At 39.8% G+C, this 20,078-nt stretch overlaps 1 protein-coding gene across 1 annotated transcript in view; it reads right to left on the bottom strand.

Annotated features, from left to right (window-relative positions):
* Positions 1-17,915, bottom strand: part of znf385a (zinc finger protein 385A) — a 73,334-nt gene extending 55,419 nt beyond the window's left edge. Inside the window, exon 1 of the mRNA XM_028016344.1 lies at positions 17,465-17,915. Coding sequence (XP_027872145.1) covers positions 17,465-17,474 — 10 coding nt within the window. The 5' untranslated portion in view covers positions 17,475-17,915. The remainder of the gene's footprint in view (positions 1-17,464) is intronic.
* Positions 17,916-20,078: the final 2,163 nt, after the last annotated feature.

Here is a 20,078-nt window from a genome sequence, read left to right as displayed (position 1 = left end):
TGTCTTCCAGTGATTCAGGAATAGGGTCCACAGCAGGAGAAGACAAATGTTATAATTTGGAAAAGTGACATGTTATATAATGCCGTGTTTCTATCTTTGATAACATTTCGTCACAAGCCTGATTATCTATATGGTTCACACCGGTCTCTCTTGCTACTGGTGAAGATCGTAAAATGTTTGCTCCATGCTCTGCACTACACTGCATCAGCTGATAGGCTTTTTTGTTTGTTTGTTTGGATAGATAGGATAGGAGAGGGGCGGTTGGGGGATGTGGGGTGGAATTCATTGAATCTAAAGATAAGATAAACTTTTATTGTACTTGGACGATTATAATTGACTGTTATAGAAGAAGCAGCACAGCCAACAGCTTTGGCAACCCTGTTAGGCTGCACAGAATACAGAAGAGACTGTGGCTTAAGCTGACCAGCAAGAAGCAGGCAGAAGTCTGTCCTGTAGATAACAGCATGGGTTATACGCAGCTGCAAACACACATGCAGCATTTACACCTGCAAGTAAAATACTGGTGTGGTTTTATATTAGACTGTCTCTATAGGAAAGTACAGTATCTGAACTGCACTATAACCACAGATGACAAAGCAATGGGCCCGCTTAATATATTTAGCTTGATGCTGTGGTGATTATCTGAGTTCAAATGTGCAGTGGCAGAGATGGCATCACCAACAACTGGTCAATACAACAGCTGGTTACCATGGTAAGTGTGGATGGAGGCTGTTTAGGTAACATTGCTAAACAAGTTGTCACACTGATATCTTGAACAATTTTGAATCAAAATATGTCACAGGGCCAGATACTATTTCATGGATATTCTCCTGAGAAGAAAAATTGTTTTTTAATTGTGTTTATTTCAATACATGCAAAATATTAATAAGTATCTCATACTGTTTCGCTCTATTGATCTAATTATTTCTCATTAGACCAGTAAAAGGATTCCACTGAACCACCATCTTTCATTTCATCCTGTCCTATACTGTCAAATAAATGTTCCTTGATTATCAGGAAACTGAATATTAGCTGCACAAACCTGATTATAATGTTATTCAGCTATACATGTATGTTTTTTTTTCTTTTTGAATTGGAGAAATCTGAATTCTAACATTTCTTTTAGGAAGGTCACCTCACTGGTATACTGGTTCCTTCTTTCTTTTGTCTCATCATCTAAGAACTGCAACACAAATGTGTATGTGTGCAAGTGAGTAAATCTTTGGGTGTGCAGGCGTGTGGGCGTGTGTTTATCTGTGCAGTGTGACTAGAAAGTAACTTGTAGTGTTTTATTTTCAGTTTAATTTTATTTTCCTTTATAGCCATTTTTGGAGCCTGACAAGGGACTAGTATAGCAAATAAAATAGTAACATAACATTATTATTATTGTAATTATTATTATTATTATTAATTATTATATTAAAATACTGTTTTATGACATAATCTCAAATCAGTACAACACATGCAGGACATCTAAATACTGTATGTTGCACTTTGGACATTTGCATATCCCTATTATCCTTAAAGGTGTCCTATGAACCTACCATCAATTTTCATACTCGCAGAACATTTCGCTAGAGTTACAATCGACAAGCAATACAATTAGTGTCTGAATAACGTCTGTAGAGTTTTTTTAAAATTTTATTCCACCTGAATAGTACACATATAAAACACTAGTTTCAACACAAACGAACAACTTCTTGATTCTCAGAAAGAAAAACCAAACCATAAGTGTATTTGACAGACAAACATGCTTTTCAGATCGTAATGATCTCCTTTGCTCTCTCTTGTGCTTCTCTGGAATTAGCAGCACAGAGCATGTTGACACACGCTGTTAGTCAGATTGATGAGTTTGTTTGAGCTGTGCAGGGCTGCAGTGCTTTATACGGTGACTGACTACATTAGCCGCTTGCTACTAATCCAAGAGTTAATGACTTTCCTCTGCAATGTTGTTTCAATGCAAAATGTTTTATTCAAGTGCCCGCTGGATCTGATCGTAAGTGTTGCGATGCATCACTGTTACTTTTCCCCTTGCTCAAACACTCCATCCAAATCAATGTAGTCAGGTTTGAAGAGGTAGTTTATCACCACCAATTAACCTCACGGTATTACAGCCTCTCTCAGGTGTCATGAACCAAGAACATTACACCAATAAGCCTTCAGTGTCAGTAAATATGTAGACTGTTCTTTAAGCCAAGGAACAACCTGAAAGCAAATGCTTTCAGACAGGTGCACCCCATTACAGGCACTTAAACATTTAAATTTTTCAAAATAAACATGGAGAACAAAAACATTTTCTAAGGAAAGACGATTTTAAATTATTTTAGATAGGTTTACTTGTGTTCTGTACACCTGGACCAAAATATTAAAGCATATATACTGCATTAATTTCATGAATGTCTAAACTCATGGAAGTGGCTTATGAAGACAGACTAAGACTGAGCTTAAATACTTGAGCTCAGTTTTTAAGTTGGATTAAATTTATATCAAAATGAACTAAAGTTGTACTTAAAATGAAACTGGATTAAATTTAAATCGGAATTGAAGACACTTAAATTTCAATTGTATTTTAGCTAGCAGAACTGCCTTTTAACAGGACAGTCTTTAGCCGCACAGTTAATTATGGATCGTTTTGATTGTTTCTTTAAAGCAGAGCAAAATTCTATGTCTTTGTATCTAAACTTCACAAAACCTAAGGCAGCATAGCAGAAATTAGCTTACATTATTGCCATATAAGCATTATGCTGTTTGCATACTTGCATGTCTGAAATGAGTGTGAAGCCACTAACATGTGTTGCAGACAGGATGTGCTGCTGGTATGCCAGCTGGAGCTTTAAATGCAGACAGATGTGACGCTACAGTGATGGCGACAACAAACTATTACATAGCCTTTGCTGCTAGCGCCCTGCATGCTGCAAACCTCCTATGCCCAACCCCTTTATAGCCTGCCATCATAACCTCAGACTGCGGCAGCGCAGCGCATTGAGACAGAAAATACAGTGACGTTTTACTGACCTAAAGAGAGGGGGTTATTGAAAGGGACGCTTTTAAGGAGAGATGGAGAAAGTGAGTCAGGCTCGGAGGACAGTAGAGCACCAGGAAATAGAAAAGATATTCAAAGGTCGACATGCAGAAATGGTGAAAAGTGGAAAACATAAACAGTCCCACTGAGGACTTACAATTTGTGAACGTCTTAGAAAAAGTGCAGAGTGAAGAGAAAAAAAGAGGGAGAGAGAGGAATAGAAAGAGAGAGAGGATGCTTGATTGTACCATAAAGTGTCTCACCTTGTTCTGCACCATGCACACACACAGCACCCCGGCTGTCAGGCAGCCTCTCTGTCTTTTTCCATCAAGCCGGCTGGGAAAAATGCATCATTCATGAGCAAAAACTTTACTTATTTAGCTGTGTCATCTCCTATACGCTGTCAATAACTGTTTCTTCACTGGGACTCTGGCAGCAGGATGACTGAATGCAGACCGCACATTCATCCAAAAGACAGCTCCGGTGGGGACATACCTGGTTTACATCAGGATGTCCTGAGCAGTATCAGAACCACAGAAACAAGGTGTCTGTTAATGAGCAATGAAATGAAGTCAAATATATCAAACATAGATGTAGTTTTACAAAATTAAGCCGATTCAAATGAGGGTTTAAATTTGTACATTTTCTTAACACATAGCCTTAAGAGGAAAACTAAAGCTAGACTGTGCAGTATGAAGGTGTAATTATCTAGAAACCAACATGTGCTGCCCCAGCAGCCTTTTTGTCCAGCCTGTCCTCTTCCCTGAGTGCATGCTGCATCACAGCCCGCTGTGAGGCTGCCTGCTGTGAAGGTCACCCTCCCTGTAGCTATGGATTACAGACGCAGAGTAAGGCAGAATATGACACTGCCCTCAAGGGGAGGTCTGAAGCTGGAGGCGACAGAGAAAGTCCTCGTCGACCAACCAGGACCAGAAAGTACTGCAAATGTAAATATGCCTTTCACCAAATGACTAAGACTAAAGCCTGAAAACAGATTAAAACTGAACGAAATCCAAAACCATTATCATGGCGACCATGGTTGACTCCGTGTAGATTCAAAGTTGACGGTCGTTTAAGCTAAAAACTGCCTTTTCTTCATGACTTTTGAATAGTTGCAAAAACATTGCTGAATGAACTGAGGTTTCATTTTTTGCTCATATGTCTGTGCCAAGCTAGAAAAACTTAGGAATAATTATAAAATAACGTAGATTCTGAAAAAGTCATGAACTCTCCAGAGCGTTAGTACACCGCTAAAAGTAATCATCTGCCATGACAGCATAAAGAGGGAAATAAAATTGTCAAAACTACAGTGAAAATAACAGATTTCTTTTAGCCATGACTGCAAGCTATTCATCCATTAATCCATCCATCTTCTAAGTCCACTATGTCTTTACGAGGTCACAGGAGAATTGGTTCTTCTAATGATGATCAATAGGTGCAAAATTATTGCAAAATAAAATTATTGCAATAAATTATTTTGCAATCATTTTATTGCAAAATAATAATTTATTTTGCAATAAAATGATTGCAAAATACGATGCATTTTCTTTGCAGGGTGAGTTTTTTTTTTTTTTTCCTCTGATGCATCAACACAGGCTGAGCTTTTAAATGTCCATTTCCATTTTGATGTTTTTCTCTAGTTTACAGTCTATCAGCTGGCTGCATGTGGAGGACCACACATCAACACCGGGACAAGGAGAGAGAGAAGCTTTCTTCACCTCCACTCCAGGAAGTGGTGAATGTGTGCATGTCTGCACACATTCCTAAGAACAATTTAGAGTGACCAATTAGCCTGGACAGTAGGATGGAGATGGAATACCTGGAGAAAATCTATGCATGCATGCAGAAAAGCTGGCATTCAGATTTTGTTGCAAGGCAGTGGTCCTACTAACCTCACCACTGTGCACCCCTAGTTGTTGTTTTTGTATAAGCATAAAAACTTAATGTAAATGAAAAAGCATGTTTTCTATAACAAAATGTCTTTTTAATGATTTTGCAAGATAAGAGCTCATTTCACATAAATGAAATGATATGCAAACTGCAGTGCAGCTTTTAGATTTTTATGACCACACAAAAGTCTCAGGCACCAGAGGGTCAATTCTTTCAACAATAAATGTTGCTTTTTCCTCAATTAAAAGCTGTCTGAGAGCCTCAGTAATTCTGTAAAACAATCCAATAAAAGTCTGTATTCTTTTGGGGTATTTTTTGTTGTTTTTTTTTGAGTGAGACAGAAACTAATAGTTATTGGTTCTTTTTAGTATTCTACCATTGTTCCGAGGTCTATGAGATTGAAAAGCATGCCCTTTCAAACAACCATGAACAAAATTTGTCAGATCTTGTCATTTCCTGCCACGACTCTCCCTGCTGTGACTTTAATTTGTTCCGTCTTCAGTAAGACTTAACTGGATAGTTGATGCACCTTAGATGGAATCTAAGCAAAAAAGAAAAAAAATCATCCCTTTGAAAAAATGAAACACAAAGGGAGGGTAAAGGAGGCTCAGATCAATTGGATGCAGTGGACTTTGGTGTGGTACCTTTCCAATACTTATTTACTCCAGGTAAAAACTGGTGTGAGAAATCATCTCTTTTATTCAGAAATGCATCAAATTAGTGATGCCTCAGCTTCTCATTTTCTTCAAACGAGACCAACCCCTTTCTCTACTGATCACTGGTAAGGACACATAGCCTGTTACAACCTGTTCCAAAGCACTGTTGCTGGATGTAAAATTAAATAAGCACGCATTGTAAAAACTTTTGTGACCTTGTGAGTATTTATGGTTTTTGTTTTACAAGACTTTCTGTCATCTGACATGAGTACTTTCTCTCATCTTCTTGTTATTCTCCTACATGGCTTGGGGTAAACTGAGAACAGGACTTCTCATTGCTTTATTTTAGCAACAGCTTTCTTCTTTCCATTCTTCCATAAAGACCTGATTTGCAGACAACTAAGTTCATTTCATTGACATAGGCTCATGCCTGAGTTGTAGATCTCTGCAGCTGCTCCAGAGTTACCACTGGGCTTTTTTCACTTGCTAGGCCTGTCACTTTTGGTGGACAGCTATATCATGGTAGATCTCCATCCACCCATCCATCTTCTTCCGCTTATCCAGGGTCGGGTCGCGGGGGTAGCAGCTTCAGAAGGGAGGCCCAGACTTCCCTCTCCCCAGCCACTTGCTCCTACTATTCCAATTTGTAGATAATGAGTGAATCAGGAATCAAATGCTCTAAGCTCAGTATGTTGGTTGGTTTCTGCCCTACTTATCTGTTGTGTTCTTTGGGTTAGATGATGCTATTTGTTCTTTGATATTCTCTGAGTCCTTCACAGAACAGGTCAATTTGTGCCAAGATTTCATTACACTCAAATACACTATTTACCAATTTGATGTCTTCTGAAGCTGGCTAGTTACACTGGATTTTATCCAGGAGTAGAAGAGTAATGAGTTGTGAATATATATGCAAACTACACTTATGATAATTTATTTGTAAAAAGGAAAAGGAAATTATCTATAATTTTTCTTCCCTTATGCCATTAGGTCATGCTCTGTGCAGGTTTATTACATGAAATCCAAGTAAAGTGCAACATAATTTGTAACATGACAATATAAAATACTTTTGCAAAAAACAAGGAAGGTTTTTCTTATCTCCTATGTTTGAAGAAAAGGAAAACTGTAGATATTAGCTCTGTGAAATGCTTTGTGCTTTGTGAGTTTTTTGGGATTTAAATTGTTCAAAAAGAAAACGCAAATCTTGATGCAGACCAAGCTGAACAAAACTAAATGAAATGTTGACCATTGGTGCCCAAGCTTTTGCATCATATCATATGTGTTCATATCTGAGCATTTATGCTCATGTAATTCTCTAGTGAGTATTTAAGAGAAGGGAGGAGAACCCTGGCCTGTAAGCAGAGGACACAGGGACATCAATGAAAGCTAAAGAACACAAGCTGTCTCCCAGCAGGGTAATCCTCTAATGAAGATTTGTGGCAGTGGCTGGCTGGTGATTATTGGCCCAGCACAGGCACAAAAACCATCTTCAGAGCAACAGTAAATGAACAAGCTCTCACATTTATACAAGCCGTCACAGGATAAACGAGAACATTTTGGGTGGGAAGCAAAAAAGTCGGCATTTTCCAGTTTGGACTGGAGAATACGCTGCAATGCTCCCCGGCTGCTCTTGATGAACAAAATGCAGAACAAGACTAAACATTAACGAGCATTATTCAAATGTCAGCAATTCAGCAAGAAGTCTGTCATGTCTGAGCTGTTAGTCTTGTTTCAACAGGGCAACTTCTCTATCCTGACTATGCTAATTTTATGGAAATAGTTGGTCTTGAACCTTCTCCTCTGACTCCTGTTTGTTGCACTCCATCGGTGCTCCTCTGAACTCTGTTAACGCTGTCTGAGCTTAGGAGATGGAGGAGAGCCAAGTGTCAAGTTCCTATTTGAGCATGCAAACGTTTAATATTCTATAAAAGTGAGTTTATTAGATAGGAAGAGATGTGGACACACATTAAAAAAATAATCAAACTGTCTATGATAAAACATTGCTTTGGAAAGTGCAGATAAAAAAAGAGAAGGATAAGCAAATGACCTCAGGTACCTCATCACCCCTGTGTCCCTTACAGCCTTCTAATCCACACCTATGGCATTTCAACCATCCCTCCTCCCCCATCTTCTCTCCCTCCCTTCAGGCAGTGGCAACGGAGGCGTGATGCAAGTCCTGGCAGAGCTCCTTCCACCCCTGCTCAGCCCCCACCTCCTCCCTTGCTCCTGCTAACTGAGGGGTAAGGCCACTTATTCAGGGGAGGACTTGTTTGGAGACAGGTGTGCATACCAGACGCCTGTGTTAAGCCCTGTGCCACATGGATCCTATAACTACGAGCAAGCAAAAGGCTTCCCCGGCTCCCGTCCAACACCGAACAAAGAGATTCCTTTAGCTGAAGCTGAAGGTATACCGTGACTACAATCACTGGGCAAAACGCCATAGACAACTGGTCACCTTTGCATCAGCAGACTTTTACTGCATCCCAGCAGCCGAACATGCGCTTTATTAATCTGTTTCTGAAGAATTAGTTGGAGGCGAGAGGGTGCCAGGGGTGGAGATCGGAGCTATTTTAAGTTGTTCGTGTAACATCAAGGATTAAAGGCAAGCTTAGGGATTCTTAGAATAGAAAAAAAAACCTTGGACTATTTAGTTAATTTGTTGAGTCTGGCAGTGAAACTGAAGTAAAAGTGGAGCCACTTTGACATACGAGATCACAGAGTCAAGAGATGTCCATGTGGCTACAAATTAAGACAGCATGATAGGATGACATTCCTCACTGGGTTTCAGATATGCTGCTCATATTTTCACTTTTCATGAGTCAGATGATGCAAAGAAGCCACAGTTTAAAGCATGCTCATAAAACATAATTGGCTACAGCCTGCAGCCTCATTGTAACCATAATATTACCAGGCAAACTCATTTGTAAATATTTCCCCTCTTTTGAGTCCCTATCCACCTACACGATTCACTCCAGCCTCATTCTATCAATGCTTCCCAATAACGTTCTCCTACACTTGTGTTGCCCCCCCCCTGAATTGACCTTGCAGCAACTCAAGGAGAATTGATTTTTCTTTCGGTCTTTGTGTGAAACCCTATCTCGGTCCCCTGAGCTGGATGGAGCTAGTTTTCTTTCATGATGACACTGTGCACTCCATTTTACCCTCTGCCTATTTTGCTGTCTCTGGTACCACCCTCCCCCCACACCCCATTTGCTCATCTCAACTTCCTTCATGAAGCCAAACAAACAGAGCAAGGATGTTTAATGTGGCACCTATCACTGCCAAGCATTGGCTCTGCTCAACTGTTTTACATTGAGATCCAGTTTGGGAGAGAATGAATCATTGGGCCTTCTCCTGCTATTATATTAACAACTTTAGTATTTCATTATGATTTTTTGGAAAAAAGAAAAACATGGTGGTGTCTGTTACCAAAGTGTATATATATATATGTTTGGGTTTTTTTAACATCAAATTAGATTAAATCTTTCCTGTTACAATTACCGAATTACAGAATGTTTTTAACTTCTCAATAAGAAAGTAATGAAAATATTACAATATAACCCTAATGTTAGACAGAGCGGGGGACAAATTATGTTGTTTTTTACAGTATATGTAAATATCTAACTTGAACTGCTTGATTACTTGAACAAAAGCCAAAGCAAAATCAAAAATAAGCACATGATGATGCATAAATAAATTAATCAAATCAAACCAACCAACCACATTTGTTATCTCCTGGACAGCAAACTTTTAGATAATTCCTCTGACTATTTTTATTCTGAGGGTTTTTGCAAACAAGGGTATTTTTTGTTTGCAATGAAGAATGTGCACCTGAGAGAAGATTGTCTACCCTCTGTACTGACACTGACGTCTGACATTTGGGCTGCAAGAGCCGGTTTGTTGCTCTTTTTTTTAATTTTTATTCAGGCAGGTGTGCAGTCATGGCATGGAGTTGACCACATACGCTGCTGCTGCTACTGTCCCTGGGATGCTTCCGCCTCCACGAGCAGCTCTCCTTTTTATTTAGTTTTGTTCTGGAGACACACCCTGACATAAAACGCTAGTGCACTCCTTTTATATCACAGGTGTTTAAAAGATGGAAAGCAGGATAGTAAAAGTAGAAGGGTGCCACAAAGAATGCTATAAATAAACAGAGAAAAGCTCCGGAGAGAGAAGATGCTGAACGTGTAAAAATTGGCAACCTTTTCGAAAAAGTGACTGCGCACTTCGTAACGTAAAGTAAGAACAGTGAAAAGAAAATAAGACAAGAGGCAAGATTGATTTTGCAATCAAGTCAATGAATTGTGTGGCATTTTGCCATATAACATAATGTTGCCTAATTTAAATATTTTTATAATGCGACGCCTCATAACTGCCTCAGTCAGAAGAAAGATACAGCACAGAGCAGCCATTAGCCCTCAGGTTCAGAGGGGACAGTTATGGTTATTCACTGAGTGAACATTATTGTAAGTAATATAGTAAAGATTTGGTGTAAAACTGCTTTTTATGAAAGGTGGCCTGATGATTCAGTTTATTAAAGTGACCAGAATTTTAATATGTGATTTAGTGACATGAGGCAAAGAAGATATTCTTGGGTATTCTGACAATCACACTGCAATAAACAAAGTTGCGGAGACCAGTAGACGGCTCAGGCATATGTTACTGTTTCAGTGTTGGCCATGTTTCTCAAAAACTTCTCTTATGCAGAGGGAAAAAAAGATAATAAGGTCATTAGAAAGCTATACTGGGAATAACAAACGTGCAGAGACCAGCTTTTGTTCATTCTTAAGATATCTATGAACACTAATTTGCTTGATATTTGATATTGCAGAAAAGGACATTCTGATGTAAAGAATAGTATTGAAGATTTGCCCTTTATCTAAGGTTTTAATTTGTGAATTCAGTTGTGATGGAACCATATTGTGGCTAACAAAAGAGAGCTTACAGTGTGAAAAGAAATTATAACAATCTTTATATGTTTTTTTTTATATTTATATTTACGCTTTTATATAATTTTTATGGTTTGAATATCTCCAAATACTTATTTGAGCAATATGTAGATTCCGATACTGTTGAAAAGGATGTGCGATTAAGATTCCTATTTAAGATGTGCATTCATGTTGAAATAAATATACAAAGAACTGAAAATGTTTTAGACTCAATTACAAAGCTTTACAGAACCCTGCGTTAATTTAATAATAATTATTTTTAACTAAAGTGGGAAGGTCAAACGCTTTAAACTCCAAGGCTGAAAATGAGATGCAACAAAAAAGCTGTAAGTCATAAAGTATTGTGATAGAACATGCTGGCTAGTGTTGCAAAGAAGTCTGTAAAGGCAGAAAGAGGTTTTGGTATTTTTCCAGGCCGTGCTGAAAGAATTCATGCAACTCGCTCTGAGGAACATTTACAAGGCAAAGTTACAATGTTATGAAGAGTACAGAACAAGTGTCTGATCTACTGATGTGGTTGAGAACGTTGGTTTTATTTGAAGCAACAGTGCATCCTCCTCGACACCAGACAGACCTGGCAAACAAAGCTCATCATAAGCTGCAGGGTATGTTATCTGATATGACTGCTATTATCTTAACTACAGACATTTGGAGGTCAGACTTTTGCCTAATGTCAATGCTTAGTCTCACAGTACAGTTAATTGAACAGTCTGGAAATGAACTCAGTTTTATTTCCCTGCGGTAAAAGATTATGTTCACCAGGTATTTTTGTTGCTGTTATTGGCTTTGGTTTGTTTAACTAAAAACAGAGCAGTGCTCTATTCCCACACAGCTGTAGGGGCATCAAGTATTTAATTGTCATCTATTTACAATAAAAATGACTCTATAAAACACCAGTGAACTGCCGTTTCAACCAAAATGTACTTGGCTTCTCACTATTAAACCATTCTGAATCTTTTGCAAACTTTATCGCCCAGGTGTCATGCGTAACTAGTGAATGCAATACTGTAACACCATAATCGCATTCAGTTGCTTTAAGGAACAGCACTGGGGGTTGCTGAGTACATGGCATGTTTTATTCAAGTTTTTGCAGGCACCAAAAGCACCCTGTACATTTAATGTTAGGCGTTTTAAGAAATCAAGTTCTCCAGTGTCCCCTTGGCTTTGCCTTTAATAAATGGTCTTTGACAGAGGACACTGCAGAAAGGGTGATGGAGCTGTTGGAGCCAGAGGAACCTCCACCTCCCTCTTCTCTGCAGTGTTACACACACCAAGGGGCCACACACACGCACAGATGCTCTAACAGACACAATGGGTTACCTTCCCACCAGTCCAATAACAGGCCTATTCATTAAAGTCCCTTACAGACAGTATTGACAGCCTGCTGACACATAGTCACTCCAGCATAAACAAATGGAGGAATAGCTAGGAGCAAAGGCGGGATGGGAGGAGGGAAAAAGACCTGTTATAATGGCTTTTTGACCGAGGAAAAAAAAATCTCTGTGAGCATTTAGTGAGTGAGCCACACAGAAACGGGGGGGGGGGGTTACTTCGTCCAGAACACAAACACGTATTATTGTTCTCCCTGAGGCTTACTGGAGTTCTCCCTCCATTGTTTAACGTGTGAAACTATCATGTTAGGTTACAACTAATACGTGTAACTTATTTTAAGGGGGCGGTATTATGCAAAATCAACTTTTTGAAGGTTTATATCATCTTATAATGCTACTCCCTTATCAAAAACATACCTGGAGTGTTGCCTTGATTCTTTTATACATCTTTGAGAAATTTTTTAAGCTTCTATGGCAGCCGTTCAACTGTGCAAAATGCCTCGGTGGACCAAGCGCTGCCTTCTGGTTGCAGTTCCCAAACTTCTGAGCTTCTGCCTCACAAAGCAGCCCCCCCCCTCATTATTCATGCTATTTCTCAGTGAAATGCTGATAAAAATGTTGTCAAAGGATTAAGAGCAATGCCATGATTCAAAAAGTGCATTTCCATTATGTCATATTTGTATACTGGATTTTATAATGACTTAAGGTAACATGCTATTATGTCATAAAATGGCATAAGTTTGGAAAATACATAATACTTCCCCATTTAAAAACAACTACTTGAAGCAATGTTTTCATTCAGGGCCTTATGGGTAATGGATCCATGGAGACTGCAGTTGCAGAAATTGGCTGATTTTTAACTCGATCAGTGCAGACCAATGATTAAGCAGGCCATAACTCAAAAATTCCTTCTTTTTCTGGTTGATGAATGCACCATTGTACAAATTGAATCCTAATTTATACTCCTTAGTCATCCTTCCAAATGCAAAGCGTGAGATATTTTCTGTCAATTGTACCCCGACTTTCTATGGACATCTGCCAGTAGTCGAGGGTTTTGCAACCACATTGGCTGGTGCATCAGCGGGGACAATAATATTCTGTAATAGACATGCCAAAGAGGAGGAGAAGAAAAATCAAAACAGGTTTATTTTAAATACATATAGTAATGAGACTGATTGTCTTTTTGGTTATCAAAAATTTTAATTAAGTTATTTATAATTTATTCATCCAAAGGTTTGTTGCTTTGGAACCTATTTTTATCTTTGAAAACAATGAATCAGCTCATTTAGGAAGGAAATACAAACATGATTTTGTCAGAGTACATCTTCAATAATAAGTTTACTTCTGCATCAAACAGGAGCAAAAGGTAAGCAATGATATTTTGTGCATGTTTACATTTTAACCATGATTTTAAAAATCTAGCTCATATCAGGAAATAAAAATGTAACACATTACACTGTCTCATAAGTGACCCACTAGTAAAAGTGGCAACCATGAAAAAGCTGCCTGTACCACAGCTCTTAAGCAAAGTACAACAATGTTTTTCATTTATTTTCTTTACCAAATATATATTTTTTTTCTGACTGGAAGTAATTTTTTGAAGAGACTCAGCCAGAGCCCCAACTTGAATCTGATAGAAATTCTACAGATGAAGCTAAATATTAATGTGATGGCAAGAAAGCTTTCCAACCTCTAATACAGATAAAACATAAAAATATCTGTGGACACACGTATAAAGCTCGTGAAAACAACTTTAAATCTATATCTACCACAGATATGAACATTTGACGAGTTAACTTTAGATTTTTTAGTCTTGCTAAACTGAAAGACATAAAGTGACTGATATGCTGTGGCATCTTTATTTCCACCTTCAATAAACCTCTTGAAAGTATAAATGTTCTGTGTATATTTAGCGCTTTAGCAGAGACGGACAGAGTGGGGGTTAAAACTGGCAACAGAACACATTCCTACCTTGGCTTAGTGCTAGCTTCAGCGTGTATTCATCATGTTTGCATTTTTTGTTTCATTTTAAATTTATACCACACTTCATGCATACCAAATGTCTGACTAAAACTACTTTGTCCTTTTAGTCCAAAAAAGTGAACATGTGACAAAAATGGGGGGGGGGGGAACTCAAAAAACTGCAGACTTTCTAAGAGACACTTTTTTCAGTGGTGGAGAGGTGGAAAAAAATAGGTAAATTGCAGAAGCAACAGCGATGCATGCAGGTCAGCACAGAGGCAGACTTCATGAAGACAGATTAGGGCTGGTGGGCACACAAACACAAAGACAAAGAGACAGATAGACTGGAAAGCCCTGAACTCAGAGTCTGATTCAAACAGACAAGACAGATGAGACAGGGAAAAAACATTCAAACATGAACTGATCTCGACATGGTGGAGGTGTGCCCCCAGTCCCCACCCACAAAACAAGAAAAAAAACACAATGTGAAGAGGTTTTAAATTGAATTTGTGAGGGAGAATATTGTTAGACAGCTTTATGATAGCACATCTGGTGCCAGTGGAATGACATAACGGAGAGAGAGATGTTTTAACCAAAAGTTAGTGTTATACCATAACCTCCCATATGGCATTTATCTTTTCTGTTTTCTAAGAGAGCATGTCAGCTCATCTCATTTCTCCAAACCTTTTAATACACAACAAACTCTACAACGGAAGCTGCCGAACTTGCTGCAGAGTGAATGTCAACCAGTTGGCTAAGCTCATCAGATAGCTGCTGATGTTATCTGCATCTGCACTGTCGTCACCGTCAGAGCTGCTACAAGCCTCTGCCAGGTCCTAAGAACTACTGCAGTGCTCGTCAACCACAGTCACAGTATAAGGGTAGAACCTTGATGGTCACGTTTTTTTGCTCAAGGTCAAAAAAACGGAGGGCAAAAAAGGTTGATGGCCAGAGTTGGTGAAGCATGCAGTTTATTCAGGCATATTCACATCGTCCAGGGCTCACACACAAATGTCTCAGTATTCTTTTGTTACAAAGCGTACATACCTTACAAGGTGGATATCAATGAGCCCAATTAGGAAATTGTCTGACTGGAACTGGAAATCAACTTGTAGCAGAAAAGTAAAGGTCATTGCAATGACATTATCCTTTCTTGGCAGAGAAGAACCAGAAATGCCAAATAACTCACCAGGGCATTATGAAAATGCATGTTTCCCCTCTGCAGATTTCTTCTGTATTTGTTAATTTGTAGCAGTATTTATAATCCAAGTTATAAAAAAAACCTGTTAATATCAAACAAACAAATGCAACAGGAATAAACAGGATAGATTTTTCAGTGAGGAAAGAAATTTAATTTAGTGAGGAAAGAAAAACTTCCCAGAACATCATGCCAAAGGATCTCGTTTAGATTTAGGTCCAGGCTTTGACTAGACCTCTACAAAACGTTTCTTGAACAATTCAGATGCGCTTCAGATCATCATGCTTCTGCATAAATTTAAGGTAAGCTGGATATTCTCCTACAGGATGTAATTGTAGAGACCAGAGTTTGTTTTTCACCAATCAGCCTATAGCAAATTATCCCTAAGATACAAAGCATTTCTGATCATCAGACTGTTGGTGTGATGACCTTTTCTGAAATGTGTGTTAGTTTTACACCACATGAACACCTTCTAAAAAGATCCAGTTCTGTCTCAATACACATTTTTTCCACATGTTTTGGGAAACATCCACCCATCTCAAATTTATGCCATTTATAAAATTTGAGATGGGTGTTTGAGTTCTTAGCTAATTATGATTTTGGTGTTTACCACTGATGTATTTGCCAAGTCTTACTACTTCTTACTGTTAAATCCTTAAAGGTGACTTTGACCAAATCCAGTGAGATGCTCAATGCTTCAGATGTTGTCCTAGATGATCGATTTGCACCTGGAGCAATTTTGGTAGGTCAGGATTGTCTTTATGTTTCTCTGGAATCCAAAGACTTGCAAATGGTTCTTCTTGGATGATATTTTTTTTAAATTTGTTTTTTAGATTGGGGAATTATGTGTTGCTTTATGAAAACCTTTTGCCTGTTTCATATCTTCAGGCAGGTTCATTCAAATTATGTTCTTGATCATAAATTCTTTTTTCACATTTGGACTTTGAAAATGTTTTTTCCTTAATAATTGACATAATAATTTAAAATGTGCATTTTGCATTTACTCTGGTTTACTGTACCAGAACTTCACTTCAAAAGACCATTTCTACCTCTTTAATCAGCAGACGCTTTGGTTTGCGATTAGACATGAAGTTAAAGTGTTTTGCAGTAATTTACAGGATTATAATTTAAATGAGGTCAATATGCTGTAAAAAAAATCTGCAGTGAAAGCAACATAGCCTGAGTGTGTTTCTGCAAAGGGCCTCAATGCAAAGATAAATTCCACATTTTATTACTTTTGCCTAGACTCCTTAACAGTTAAAACTGACAGCGTAATAACTACCTTAAGCTAAAACCATTAAAGTGGCATAGCTGTGCTGCCGTTAACACATCCAGGTCGAATAACATTTACTGCAGTTGCTACCACCTGCAACCCAAACAAGACATTACTCGTCTAATTGCCAAGTCAAAATATTCACTTTTGACCAGCTGCAGAAAAAGAAGAAATTCAGGGGGCAATTCGGTAAAACCCAACTCTTTTTATATATATACTTCATAGTTTTTGCTAACTCTCCATGCACGCTCTTCAACATGCATACTTCTACCAGCACTCACAGCCGAGAGTCTACACGAATCCCTATAATCATTAAAGATGTCTGCATGAAAAACATGCCTGCCGGGTGGGCAGAGAAGCGGAGCGGTGCCTGAATCAGCCCAGGCATGCGTTAAAACAAAGTGGCCTCTCCTTCAGAGCACATAGCAACACAGAGAAACACACACACACACGCACGTTTGCAATGTTGAGTCCCCCTCTCAGAACTTCCCCCCCCCAAACACACACATAGTCTCATAGAAACGGCCAAACACAAATGAGAATACTCTCGGACACCTATATCCATCATATTTAAACAGTAGCTGGACTCATCCTCCGTATGAATGCACACAGAAGTCCCTCCTTCAAGAATGGCCAGTATGAGAGCAGCATACTAAAGAAGAAACTGTTAGCAGGCTGACTCAAGGCAAAGCAACAGTGCAAGATTAACTGCAAACTAACATGTCCTGCATGCTGGAGACTGGCTCATTCCCTGTAAATGGTCGCATTAGTCTTTTTTCAAGAAGCTGTGTTATCTCAAGAGATGAAATGCCCCCACGTGGTCCTCTCTATTTGTATAAATTTCCATCCCTTATCAGTAAGTTTGACCGAAAGCATCCCTGTCAGCTCTCTTCCTCTGGCACCACACACACAGGAATGGTTGAGTCTGGTCATGTGACCAAACAGCTCCGAAACACTTTGACCTTCACTGTCATCACTCACACCTGCCTCAGTAATGGCACACTAATTACGCACGCTGACCATGACTTTAAAGGATTTATCCAGGCGCAGCAGACGGAGCAGAACATGGCATTAATCAGGAGCTGCTGGTGGCCAAGTTTAAGTAGGGATTAGTGGCTGACCTCACCAAAAATCCCATGCACTGAAGAAAAAAAAAAAAAAAAAAAAAAAGCCAGAGACAACTCACCCAGAATCATGCTGTGTGGGTTTGTGTTGCCTTTGGTATCCTCTGGGGTTGGCAGGTGTTTCCCCCCACTTGCCCGAGTCTCTCCTGCTTTCGCCGAGAGACAACAACAAAAATGCTCCAAAAATAAAAAATAAAAAATTCAGAGTCGTCCCCCCCCCCCTTCCACTCTCCGGAAAGAGGCAACTCAGAGAGGCAGTGCTGGATGTGGAGACAGACTGCTGCTGCTGCTACTGCTGCTGCTGCACATGTCGTCCCTTGCGCCTGCCCTCTCCAGGTGAAAGACTGTGTGTGTGGAACAGAGAGAGCGGGCGTGCTGGCGTGGGTGTGTGTGTGTGTATATGTTAGTGCTCGAATGAGGAGGAGGGGGGGGGGGGGTCCAGTGTTTCTGCAGCGGTGGCTCAGGTATGCCTGAGGACAGTGTGAGGAACAGAGGACGGTGAAGGGGAGAAAGAGAGAAGAGCGAGGGGGGTAAGGGGGTTGAGCCTAAAGTGTGACAGCCAATCACAAGGGAGAGGGCTACAGAGCCCTGATCTTCTACTCCACAGCAGCCAAGAGGAAATGCAGTGGTCTCCAGCAAACAGCTGACAAGCACTTTCCTTTCATCTGTATCATTTCACAGGAGGCTTCAAGAGAAGAAGAAAAAAACTGGGGAACGTCCTCCTTGCTATGTAAAGTCAGCACCTGCTTTGGTCTCGCACAGAAAAATACACACACACACACGCACTCTTTTCCCAGTCTCACTTTCTCTCTGCTTCTTGTTTTTGGGGCTGGGTATAACCTAAAGGCACCTTACATGCCTCTGTTCTGATTGGTGGCAGACTTGGCCAATGGGAGCGACGGCACACACTTGTCATCATGCAGAGTGGAAGTCATGAAGGAGAGACGGAGCTTGACTGAAAATGTCATCTCCCTCTCATTTTTCACATTCACCCCCCTGTAAGAGCCCAGTCTCCCACATCTGTTTACAGCACTTGCTCTCCACCTCTTCCCTCTCCTGCCCTCCCCTCTTTCTCTGTCCTTTGACTCCACACCTATGTGAACTTGTTAAAGGATTAACCTTTTATTTGTCCTTCCCTCCTTCCATCTCCTGACCCTTTCAAGCAAAGTTAGACGTTTTATCGTCTGAGCTTTTGTCAGAGGGATTGGAATTCAGACTGGGAGAGCGGTGGGAAGACAGGAATGGTGGGTGGGAGGGACGCCAGGCAAAAAAAAAAAGAAAGAAGAGATGAAATGGGAAGCGACAGAGCGGAGGAAGCAGAAAAAGGAGGGGGAGAGATTAAACTAAACACAAACTGACAGAGGGATGAAGAGACGTGGAGAGACAAGAAGAGACGACCAGAAGGAAACGCAGACAAAGAGAGAGGAAAGCTGTCAGACCCAGGAGAGAATTAAACAGGACCTCAGCAAGGCAGTCACTAATTGAAGAGGAGATTCACAGACAGTTGTTTTATGGTCCAATTCCACCACACTAAGAAGCCACTCAGAAAAATGTCTGCTGTCATGTTCCCGGACTGCTCTCTCCTTCCAGTTTCCCCTTTATGAAGGAGAAATCATAGGACAGCTTGGGAGAGACGTTTTCTAAAATCACAGCCCCGACGTTACAGAGTAGCTCAGTGCGTTAGAGAAGGCTTAACAAAACTGTCAAAAAAACTAATCCCCTTGGGCAGGCCTGCTTGCAAACACAACAGATGTAACCACGTGAGCCTGGGGCGACAGCAGAAAGCTGTCTGATGTTCATGGAGTCTCCCCTCGTCCTGCTTTCTCTTTTTGCTTTTTTATTTTCTAACTGTATTCTCCCACTTCAATTCTCCCACTCTCAGGCTCAGGCTGTGAGTCAAAGGATGTTGGAGTGAATACTAAGGAGATGGGCTGACACCTCCAGTACCTCTCTGCGAAGGAGCTCCGCTGCATACCTCCATGGTACCTTGGAAATGTCCTCGTATCCCTTGAACTTTAGTGTGCTTTGTTTTAATTATACGAGATATACAGTAGACTGGAAGAAATGTATGATGTATGATTTTTAAACTTTTGTCAAATAGACTTTAGGAAATTATGCCATTCAGTATATTTTACTTTGATACCCCAAGATCAATATAGTGCAATGAATTGCACTATTGAAGTCACTTTATCACCAAATTAGAAAATTCTAATTCAATTCAAATTAAAAAATGCTTTATTGGTCCCAAAGGGAAATTAAATAATGAAATGATGTCAGATTTATACAGACTTTTTCAATCCTCAAAGGGTTCTCAAAGTCGCTTTACAATAAAACCAGTCATTTCCATTCATACACTGATGATCGATTGTAAGCTACTGGATTGTAACCACAGCTGCCCAGCCTGCCACAGGTTTCTGCCATCGGCCCTTCTGATCAAAACTAGCAGACAAGGTGGGTCAAGTCTCTTTCCCAAGGACACAACAGAGGTGTATGGAGTGGGAATTGAATTGTCCACCTTCAGGGTAAACTCCTACCGCCATCTCCACCATCGCGCCCGAAAAGGAAAAAGTCCACCTGTGTAGTTTAATTTCAGCATCATTCCAGCTGTTCTGTGTGTGTCTCAGAAGTTTGATACAGTGAATTAGAGAACAAAAAACTCAAAAGATCATCTACTTT

The sequence above is a fragment of the Xiphophorus couchianus genome, chromosome 1 (genome assembly GCF_001444195.1).
Source record: "Xiphophorus couchianus chromosome 1, X_couchianus-1.0, whole genome shotgun sequence".
In the NCBI taxonomy this organism is placed as follows: domain Eukaryota; kingdom Metazoa; phylum Chordata; class Actinopteri; order Cyprinodontiformes; family Poeciliidae; genus Xiphophorus; species Xiphophorus couchianus.
Note: the sequence above shows the minus strand (reverse complement) of the source record. Positions and strands in the feature narration are given on the sequence as shown.